This window comes from Somniosus microcephalus, chromosome 2, assembly GCF_052327205.1.
Source record: "Somniosus microcephalus isolate GS21.2 chromosome 2, FLI_Smic_1.0, whole genome shotgun sequence".
NCBI lineage: Eukaryota > Metazoa > Chordata > Chondrichthyes > Squaliformes > Somniosidae > Somniosus > Somniosus microcephalus.
Window position 1 is genome coordinate 316,774,400 of NC_140988.1, and position 11,315 is coordinate 316,785,714.

Here is an 11,315-nt window from a genome sequence, read left to right on the forward strand (position 1 = left end):
CAAAGCAAGAGGTCTTTAAGATTATGAAAGGGTAGACGTAGGAAAGATGTTTCCACTTGCGGTGAGACCAGAACTAGGGGCCATAAATATAAGATAGTCACTAATAAATCCAATAGGGACTTCAGAGGAAACTTCTTTACCCAGAGAGTGATTAGAGTGTGGAGCCCACTATCACAATCAGTAGTTGAGGCGAATAGCATTGATACATTTAAGAGGAAGCTAGATAAACACATGTGGGAGAAAGGAATAGAGGGATATGTAGATAGGGTTAGATGAAGAAGGGTGGGAGGAGGTTCGTGTGGAGCATAAACACTGGCATGGACCTGTTGGGCTGACTGGCCTGTTTCCGTGCTGTAAATACAATGTAATACGATGTAAACCTTTATTCATTAACTTACAAATATGAGATTCAATGATGCAAATCACTACAGTGTGTAACTTTGTTTCACTTGTCGTCGTTATCATGAAAAGAATTATCCGTATCTCTTAGTTCTTTGCTCTCCTTGAATAAAAATTGGTTTGTTAATTCAAAATTTTTCTTGAAGATCATACCCCTTTAAAATGAAATAAATGATGATAATTAATATTACGGTGCTCATAAAGTTCCTGTGAAATTGAGCCCTCAAATTTGCCCATGGTTATGGTCTTTTTTCTGTTTTCAGATTCAAAAAACAAATGATGGAAAAGCTTCGGATGAAACCAGGGGTAAAGGTATTGACTGTGCTGCCCTTGCTGCTATGGTGCAGCTGGCACAAATCCTGGTCGGAGCAGGAGTTGGGACTTTGGTGAACTTGGCTGGCACTGTGAAGGTTGTTGTGATCACTTCATCTGCCATCTCTTTGTTTGGCTGTTGCTTTGTTGCATTGTTTGCAAAAGAAAGTGCAAGATAGTGATCATTTTTTTTTTCTAACTTCCTTAAATGTTCTGAATTGTTAACTTTGCAGTACATTCAGCTCCCCCAATGACTCCAACAGAACCACAACTCTGATATAGGGTGTAGGGGCAGAATTCCTGAGTAGCGAGTGTGAAACTGAGCTGTACAGACCTGAAATTACACTGTCTAGTGTGAAACTGAGCTGTACAGACCTGAAATTACACTGTCTAGTGTGAAACTGAGCTGTACAGACCTGAAATTACACTGTAGTGTGAAACTGAGCTGGACAGACCTGAAATTACACTGTAGTGTGAAACTGAGCTGTACAGACTTGAAATTACACTGTCTAGTGTGAAACTGAGCTGTACAGACCAGGAATTACACTAGTGTGAAACTGAGCTGTACAGACTTGAAATTACACTGTCTAGTGTGAAACTGAGCTGTACAGACCAGGAATTACACTGTAGTGTGAAACTGAGCTGGACAGACCTGAAATTACACTGTAGTGTGAAACTGAGCTGTACAGACCAGGAATTACACTGTAGTGTGAAACTGAGCTGGACAGACCAGGAATTACACTGTCTAGTGTGAAACTGAGCTGGACAGACCAGGAATTACACTGTCTAGTGTGAAACTGAGCTGGACAGACCTGAAATTACACTGTAGTGTGAAACTGAGCTGTACAGACCAGGAATTACACTGTCTAGTGTGAAACTGAGCTGTACAGACCTGAAATTACACTGTAGTGTGAAACTGAGCTGTACAGACCTGAAATTACACTGTCTAGTGTGAAACTGAGCTGTACAGACCTGAAATTACACTGTCTAGTGTGAAACTGAGCTGTACAGACCTGAAATTACACTGTAGTGTGAAACTGAGCTGGACAGACCAGGAATTACACTGTAGTGTGAAACTGAGCTGGACAGACCAGGAATTACACTGTAGTGTGAAACTGAGCTGGACAGACCAGGAAGGCACCAGGTTTAATTCCCAGTCTGTGTTAAGTTGGCTTACCTCAGGTGGGACAACAGTAGGGATGCTGCAATTATCAATGCTTTACTGCTTGGAGAGGGAAAAAATTGCCTGGATTCATGTTCCTGATAGCTATCTAGGGATGTCTGCTGAAAAATGTGTGGTCAAGTAGCCTGCAGCACTCACGAGGGTTGATTCCCTGATTAGGTGCTCTGGGCGTGAGCAAAGAATACTGGTCAGGAAATGGTGGGCTTGGGGACCTTTATAATCCATGTATTTAAATGAATAGGCATAAAATGAGAATCTCCGAGCCCGTGACTTCCTGACCTGCTCCAGACCAGGCATACCCGATTGGGGAATCAACTCTACTGTTTAGTTCACTCAGATAAGGCACCACAGAATGCCTGGTATAGCCCAACACCAATCAGCACCTTAGGGAGATTGGCGTGGGGATGGGGAAGAGTAAAAGACAGTGTCATATGGATAGCTATAAATGCATTAAAAGCAACTTTATTGTGGCCAAGTATAATTGTGAATTTGGCTTTCTTTTTAAACAGCTTCCTTTTACTCCTATGTAACCTACAATCAAGGCATACAATTGTTTTTAACATGTAAGAATTTGTGAAGGACCTTGTCTCGCACCACAACTCTCATAATGTTTTATTTTCTTTTTTAAAGAGTTTATTACCTGGGAGTGAGATTGGGGAGGATTCGCTTCCTCGAATGGTGAAACCTTTTTTAAAACATCATGGGGTAGATCTTGACTTTGTGCGATAGTGTAAAACAGGTGACAGCGAGTCAGCAGCCTGTTTTACTTCTCTCCCAATGATTACTTTCATTGACTTCAATGGAAATAAGATTTAGGAGAGATGTAAAATGGGCTGCTGACTAGCTGCCACCCGCTTTACACTATCGCACAAAGTCAGGATCTACTCCCCGCTTTTTAAAGTTGAACTTAAAAAAAAAACCAAAAAATGTCAGTGTCGTTATGCCAGTGCATATTTTTCTGTTTATAAAACCTGGTAAACACTTTACAGGGTAACGGTGACTATCGCAATATCCTGAATCTGACAACTAGACTTAAGCTCAAATTCCCAATCAGCCACCTAAAGTGGAAGTTCGATCTGAACATGCTACATTTTACTGTTTACATTAAAAACTATGGTTAGGTCTCATCACCATGAACTTATGACCAGCAAAACTACTTTTTGTGATCAGGGATTGATTTTTTTTTCAGTTTATGCAACCTTTCCAAATTTAAGAGCGCTTCATTCAGGACCAGAGTTCGAGACAAAGCGATTTGTAATAACTCTTTACTGTAGTTTAGAAATAGATTTTACTGTAGTAGAAATGTTTTTTTAAAGGGAACCATTATCATCAAAATGTTTGACAAGCTTGTTTTCTATTGTTATTTATAAACATACAACATGATGTAAGTGTATACATAAAATGACACACAGTTCTTTTCTTTTCCTCTCCTCCTCCCCCCCCAAAAAAAATAAAACCCTCAAGTTTATTAAGCTCTGTTTTATGAATAAAGTCTCACTCTCACATTCAGGCTTTACCTAAGCCTCTTGGCAAATAATGACCTCAGCCCTACGAATGAGCAATGCTGATAATGTGCACAATTGTATATGACCCTCAATATATGTATCTACAAGTACTATATAACTTTTATTGGATCTTGCACTCTATTGTATCATGATCTGAGAATGGGTTAAAATGTTAAGCAACTTAATAAAAGAAAGGACCTTTAAATGAAGAGGCTTTTGTTAAATATGTATTCAGTAGGCAAGTATCTCATGAAACAGGTATTATTTCTCACTGATTTTTCTTGGGCCATTTTCTACCCTCTCCTGAAGGCTGATTCCTTGCTGGAGTATGGTCCCATGATGTTGGTATCTGCCTGGACCTTGCCAAGGTGGTCATTTTTCAAGTATGAACATTGACAGCGAGTGTCAGTAGAGTGCGCTACCAAATGGGATGTCACAGCTCAGCCCTATCCTGTTTTCACCCATCCTCCGCACATGAATACTTTTAACTAGAAGTTGCTAGATAGAAATCAGGAGCATAGGCTCGAGTTGATCTTTCTTTCTCTAACCCAGGAGACTCAGGCCAATTACAGTACCCCTACTGCACACTTGCCTGAGATCAGCTAACTATGAGATCAAGGATCAAATCTGGTCTATATGGTTCAGGTACGCGCCAGCTAAACTCATTGGGCACAGTTAAAAGATTGGTTTAAGAAGTCATCTGGAAAGATTTCTACCTGCCCTCGTGTAATTTATTATACGCAGAAGTTACAAGATGCAAACAGACTATTCAGTCCAATCGATCTGTGTTTACCCTCCATGCAAGCAAATAGTCCAAATCAGATTTACCCACCCTGTTCCCATAACCCTTTACTCCATTTTCTTTTTTCTGCCCATCCAGTCTAATCTTGAATATAGACATAGGCCCGGAATTTGCATCAGCAGCAAAGTGATCTCTGTGTCGAGAATTTCGAGTTTTCCAACCTTCAATTCCAATCAACAGAGGTTAGTGGGGATCCCCTTGTGCGAACTGCTGTGACGTCAACTGGATGTCTAAGCAGCCAATCAAAATGCAGAATTCTCACAGACCGCGAACAAGGAAGTGAGCAAGCTCTTAAAATTCTAACTTTTTAAAAATGTTAGAGATTGAGGCTCTCACATGGGGAAAAGGCAAACCTGAAATAAAGATGGACAAACTTTAAAAAAAATGTTAAAACATTTTTTGAAAAGCTTCTTAAAAATGTTAAATTTTATTAAAATGGATATATTTCACCGTGCACAAAATTTAAATTAGTTTTCCAGGCCCCTAACATTTGTTTAGCAGTAATAATGCTGTTAAAACCCCAGTTACACCTAATCCCTTTGGGTTTAACTTTTAGTGGGGGGTTTAACTTTTAGTGGGGAATTTAACAGTGTACTTACTGCGGAAGAGATGAAGGCCGTGATTTTCCCTACTTCGGCTGGTCCGTGGTGGGCGAGGTCGGTTGTGGGTCCCGGCCTCGCTGCTGGCTCCATCCTGGCCTCTGACATGACTTTGCCCTGATTGGGCTTGTTAAGCCCGTCCAGCGCATTTCCCGGTTCAACTGAAGGAAGCGGGTCTGATGATCCTTAAAGGGACCATGCGCAAATTGATTTTGACAGTTGTGCTGTCAGTGTTCTACAGCATTGAGATGCTGCAAAGACTGATGAGGGCTGCACCCAGGCTGTCCCATGACTCCCTCCACACAGGGAGGTCCTCTTCCCTTCCAATGGGTGGAAGAGACCTCCCCAGGAGACCAACACAGCCTGGATGCACATTGCACAGGAGGGCACAAGCAGGGATGTCATCAGGATGACCAGGCTGCAGTGGCGCAAACCTTTCAATGAACTCAAAACATGAAATGTTACTGCAAAGCCACACTCAACCTCATCCTGCCGTGCCACTGTGCCTTCCCTACCCTATTCCTGCACATACTTACCTTGCACCTCCACCCATCGCTCTCTATCTACATTATCACTTCCCCATCTCACTCACCACCCCTCTCACTCACCTTCATCCTGGTCCAATCATACCAACTAACAACACACAAGGGTAGGCACTTGTGTGTTTTAGCCAATGTTCATGTGAAGTTTCTGTAAATGTGCTGTCAAACATTTAAATCTTTATTTTCAACACTTTGCATTCTTTGGACAGATTTGTGTGCACTTTTGGAAGTGGCTTAGTGAGTTGCAGTGAATGGTGAGACATAACGGCAACCCCCCCCCCCCCGACCCCCATAATGGTGATGAGTGTGAAAGGAATGGCTTGGACATTGTAGGGATGTTTTATGTTGTTGGTGTGGGGTGGTGCCAATGTGGAGCATCATGTGGCAGCCAGGATGTGCAGAGTCAAGTGAAGTAAATCTGGCCATGGTGGGGCCAGCCCTGATGTCCCGGGCAGCAATGTGGTCGAGTGTTGATGATGCCTTGTGTCCTGTGCAGCATCAGGTGATTGTGGAGAAGGTTGGTGTGGTTGTTGGTGCTGCTGGTGTGACTGGTGATGCTGGTGTTGCAGCTGATCATGGTCAGATTCTGAGGACCAAGGTGAGAGAGTATAAACCGTACCCGTGCTGATGGAATAGATGGCAGGTGAACTTGAGATGACAGAAGCGATCTGTCAGTGGTGAGAGAGGTCGTTCCAATGAGGTGACATTGGATAGAGAATTTGTTCCAAACATGTTAAACCTGCATAAAGCTCAATCTGTCTTCCAAATGCAGTAAGCAACAACTTCTGAGCTTGGAATTTAAACAGCTGTGAGATGAGAGCTTTTCTAGCACATTTCAAGCTGTCAAGTAATGAGATGATTCCATGGCCATTCAACTCCCGCCCAGCTTAACAGACATGATCTCCGAGCTACGTGGACCCCATTGGCGAGATGGTAAATTCTAAAGGTGAGCTCAAAATTGTAGTTAATCCCCTGTTAAGGTCATAATGACCTGAATTGCCTCCCCCACTGCTGCATATCGGGTCTGCTCAGCGCTGACAGACCCGACATTTGATAAAGGCACGTGGCGGCGGGTTGACCCCGCTGTCAAAAAAAAAAAAACACTTTCCCACACAACCCGCCGCCAATCGTGCCCGCTGACCCCCTGGAAAATTCCCCCCAAAGTTTTTGTCCATTTCAATGATTTGGCTGATTACACAGATTGCCGGCTCTGTGGGAGGAGGGGGAGGGGGGCGGGGGTGGGGGGGCACAGTGCCATCTGTTTCTGAGCTGTCATTGACAGACCGCAACTTCAGGATTTCCACATGCGCCAAATCCTGAAGTTACGGTCAGTTTCAAAGGCGAAATGACAGTGAACGCTGCCAGTTCGCCATCATCCCGACCGCAAATTCCGGGCCATAGTTTCTACCTCAACCACTCACCCTGGAAGGGAATTCCACAATTCTCTGTGTTAAGCGTCTGTTGTCCTCTGTTCTAAATCTTCTACATTTAATCTTTAATCTTTGGCCCCTCATTCTGGATTCCTCCAATACTTGAAACAATCTACTTCTATCTACCCAGTCCCATCCTTTCATAATTTTAAACACTCCTCTCAGATGTGTAGCCTCTTTGCATTGAATGTCAAAGAATATTTTGTAAAATAAGCAGTTTTATGCTTATTTTGTTTTGCACATACCTCTTTTGACCAGGAGCATTACTGACTCCAGTTAATATAAAGCTCATGCTTTAGTTTGAATTGCTGAATGTATAGTTGTATAGTTGTTCAAATAAAGTAAGCTTAATTTCCCAATCAATAGGTCAGGAAAAGTGCCTGAAATGGAGTTTTCTAAACTAAGATGTCTGATTTAAAAATGCATCTGTAGATGTAACAGTAGAACGAGTCAGATTAGCATTGAATCCTGCAAGCATACCATAGGTCCCTGAAGGTGGCAGGACATATTGAGAGAGTGGAAGGATGTGGATACAGATTTAAGGTATTGGGCAAGAGATACAGAGGGGATGTGAGGAAAAACTTTTTTACATAGCGAGTGGTGAGAACCCGGAATTTGCTACCGACGGAAGTGGTGGAAGCGGATACACTCAGTGTTTTCAAGGGGAGACTGGATAGGCACTTGAGGGACATAAACTTGCAGGGCTATGGGGTTAGAGCAGGGGAATGGGACTGACTGGATTGCTCTGCAGAGAGCTGGCATGGACTCGATGGGCCGAATGGCCTCCTTCTGTGTTGTTATGACTATATGGCTCTATAGGGGGAAAAATTCAGTTGATTTGTGACTCCCGTTCGGGCGCTAACAGGGCGCAAAGCAACTAGCACCTGGGCGCAGCGCCGCTAACACCTCCAGCGAAATTCAGCATTAGTGCCACGCAGCGCTGCACCTCCGGCGATGACATCATCGCCATGCGCAGCACCCCGGCCACGATCTTCGATAGCGCCCTCTGACTTACCGCCGGACGCTATGTCCGACAGGGTCAGGGGGAGCGTACATGCGGCCAGGACGGTGCAAATTAAAGGGGAGGTGCCGGGCGGCCATTTTTGTTGCTGGCCGCCTGCCAGCACCTGCCCCCGTTGCTGTCCCCGGCCTCCTGTACAGCCCCCCCACAAGGTGCCAACTGCGCTCCATGAGCCCGGCACTCCTCTTGAGTGCCAGGCTCAGTTGCTGGCACTCCTGATCCCCGGGGCCTCAGCTGGGCCCCGGGTCACGCTGCGCAAGGCCCCGTCCCTTTAAGAAGGGGCGGAAGGCCTGCAATACCGCGGCGCGACACACGCGCTGCAGCACATAGCGCCGCGATATTCCCTCGCAGCGCCCCAAGAGGGAGGCGGGGTGCTTCCAGTAGTGCCCCGCTTCCCTCTTGGGGTGCTACCACTCAATTTCGGTCGTGGGGGTGCTAATTTTTCCGGGGCACTAAAAGTAGCGCCCCGTCGAAGTTACCGCCCCAAAGGGGGCGCGACTCAATTTTTCGCTCATAGAATGTTATAGCACTGAGATATACCACTGAGCCCAACAAGTCAGCACTGCTATTTTTCTCCACATGAGCCGGATAGACTAATTGCCACTCTCCTGCTCACTCATGGTGGTCATTTTGACTTGGTGCAGTAGTGTAGGCTCCCAACTCGCTACCTCCATTTTACACTATTGCACAAAGTCAAAATGATCACCATCATGCCAGCTACTATTCCTCATTTTTAAGTATTACATAATTCTCATTTAAAATAATTTATGGACTCCACTTCAATAATTGTTTGTGACAGGGAATTCCACATTCTAAACACATTGGTGGTGAAATTGGACTCTGTAGCGCCCGCTTCCTGTGTGCTATGAGGCCTCAATGGGAAGTGCGCCGGACGCCATATTTGTAAAGGTGTTTGCGTGTGCACACCTAAAGACCGCCGGCAGCATGCAGAGCCAACAGATCATGACGTCGATCAACGCGTAATACTGAGTTAATGCCAGTGTTGCCATTTTGGAGCTGCAGCCTATGTCCTCTCTTAACTTCACACGGCTGAACATGCGTTTAATGGCATGAAGAACACACCACCAGCGCTATTTAAAGGGATCATCGACTACTTGCAGGTTAGTTCCTAGATTATTTCTTCTGGCTGTTGCTGCAAATCTATGCATTTTGGGTGCTTTTTCATACTTGTCTAAAGTTTCAGTCGTCTGCAGGGAGTGGTCTGGCTGGTGCTGAAGTATTTTTTGGTGACTTAAAGGCTTGTGTTACTTCCAGACATGGGTGGCCTAGTAGGGCTTCCTCTTGGCATTGAGCATGATTAGGAGAATGAGCAGAGGCCACACAGAGCAGGACAAGCTGCTGAAGAGGGAGGAGGAGGAGGGGGGGAAGAGCTCTCAGCAATGACTCTTCCCACAATGGTCTGCACTGTCTCCTCCATGGGAGGATAAAACATGCAGGCATGCCACACCCCCACCCGTTAATTCCTACTGCCTCCTGTTGTGCACCGCCTTCATCTGCAAGAAAGAGAAGTGCATCGGTGAACGTCATGCAATATGTTTGGGTGCAGTGGCTGTCATGGTAGAATAGCTGCCAGTGTGTTCAAGCTGTAAGTTGTGGGTATAAGGCTTGCAACTGTGCTATATATGTGACGGTGAGGTAAAGCATATGAATGTTAGGTATGAGTCCTGATTAATAGAGATTGTTGGTAGGTGAGTGATGGGGTGTAATGAACTGAGCAGTGGCTGAGGCTAGTGCAGTTGGTAGGATATGGCATTTGAAAATACACTCCTGACCTTGCCAACTCGTGTGAGATCATTAAACTTCTTCCTGCAACGCATCCAGGTCTTTGGGGCTACAATCCTGCCATTGACCTCCACTGCTATCTGTTGATGCTGTCTTCTGAGCATGTGCCTGGAGGGCCTCCGCCCCTCCCCCACCCTCGAGGATACAGGATATCTTCCCTTCTTTCCACCTCTTCAACCAAGTGCAACATCCAAAAAACTTGGTGCACGCACTCTTCCCATGTCAGCCATTTTTCAACCTTCCACAGCACAATATTCAGAATGATCTCTGCGCCACCAGCAGTCACATTGCACCTCCCCTTTAACAGGTGCAGGCTAACTTTAAGTAGTGCAGGCTAGCTTTAAGTATGGCCAGGCACTCATGATATTGGGCCTCCTGCTGATGCATGCAGCCAGTCGGCAACCCAGGGAGCGCTGGCTGCACGCAGCAATCCTGAAAATGAGCAGGCAGTACAACGTTGGCATCCTACCTGCAGTGCAATCAACCGGCACGGGTTAATTACGCAGTGCGATCCCTGCACCCGTTTTTGGGGGTTATCCAATTTAACGTTCCCCCCCCCCCAACCACTCCCCAAGTGCAAAGAATTATTTTGTAACCTCCCCTCTAATTATTTTTGTGGTTATCTTAAATTCTTGCCCTTTTGTTACTATCTAACCAACCAATGGAAGCAACTTATTACTATTTATCTTAACTCTTCATAAACCTGAAGACTTCTATCAGGTTGTCCCTTAACTTTTTCAGCTCTAGTTTAAAAAAAAAGCCCTAACTCTTCAAGTTCCTGTTTTTAACTGTAACCCTTCATCCCTGGTTTACTTTTACAGCTCTCCGCCAAATCAAATCATGGCAAAGGCATAATTATTGGCTGGGAAATTCCTTGGGACTGCTCCTACCCCGGCAGCATTACTTCGCCGGAAGTGTAGCAGAAACCACGGTTACAAATGTCAGTGCTGCTGGCAGTTAAAGATCCCCACTGGAAGTGCAGACTCAGCACCTCAGCCCCTTTTATTTTAGCACTAGCTGGGATATATATTCCATTTTTTACATGGATTGAAAAGGATGCTTTTTCTATGTGCGATGTATTAGTTAATTTGTAACACCGACTGTTTCCCATAACAGGCAAATTGGTTTTTATTTCAGATTTCCATCATTTGTCATTTTTTTGCTTTAATCTCTAACTTACAAGGCCTTACATTGTTTGTTTGGTATATTTATTTCCTATGTTCTGCAACATGTACCTTGTGGTCCTGAGTCCCACAATACATGGTGCCAAGTAAGGGAATGATGACTGAGGAACCAATAGAAACAGGCCACACAGATGGCCAAGTACTGGGGTAGATTTTAGGTTTATTGTTATCCACCAATTCAAATCAATGCAGAGAAACAATTTTGATGCTATTAATATAAATTGGTTTATCTACTCGATGATTTCAGTTCTTATGATTTTCTTCCTAAGTTGCTCCATAAGAACATAAGAAGTAGGAGCAGGAGTAGGCCATACGGCCCCTCGGGCCTGCTCCGCCATTCAATAGGATCATGGCTGATCTGAACCTAGACTCACGCTCACTTCCCTGCCCGCTCCCCATAACCCTTAATTCCCTTATCAGCTAGGAAACTGTCTATCTCCGTTTTAAATTTATTTAATGTCGCAGCTTCCACAGCTCTCTGAGGTAGCAAATTCCATAGATTTACTACCCTCTGAGTGAAGAAGTTTCTCCTAAT

General features: G+C 44.7%; 1 protein-coding gene across 1 annotated transcript in view; it reads left to right on the top strand.

The window, feature by feature from the left end:
• The window catches only part of slc45a2 (solute carrier family 45 member 2), a 111,981-nt gene extending 110,751 nt beyond the window's left edge, over window positions 1–1,230 (top strand). Inside the window, exon 7 of the mRNA XM_086004685.1 lies at window positions 663–1,230. Within this exon, the coding sequence (XP_085860811.1) occupies window positions 663–890 (228 nt within the window). The 3' untranslated portion in view covers window positions 891–1,230. The remainder of the gene's footprint in view (window positions 1–662) is intronic.
• Window positions 1,231–11,315: the final 10,085 nt, after the last annotated feature.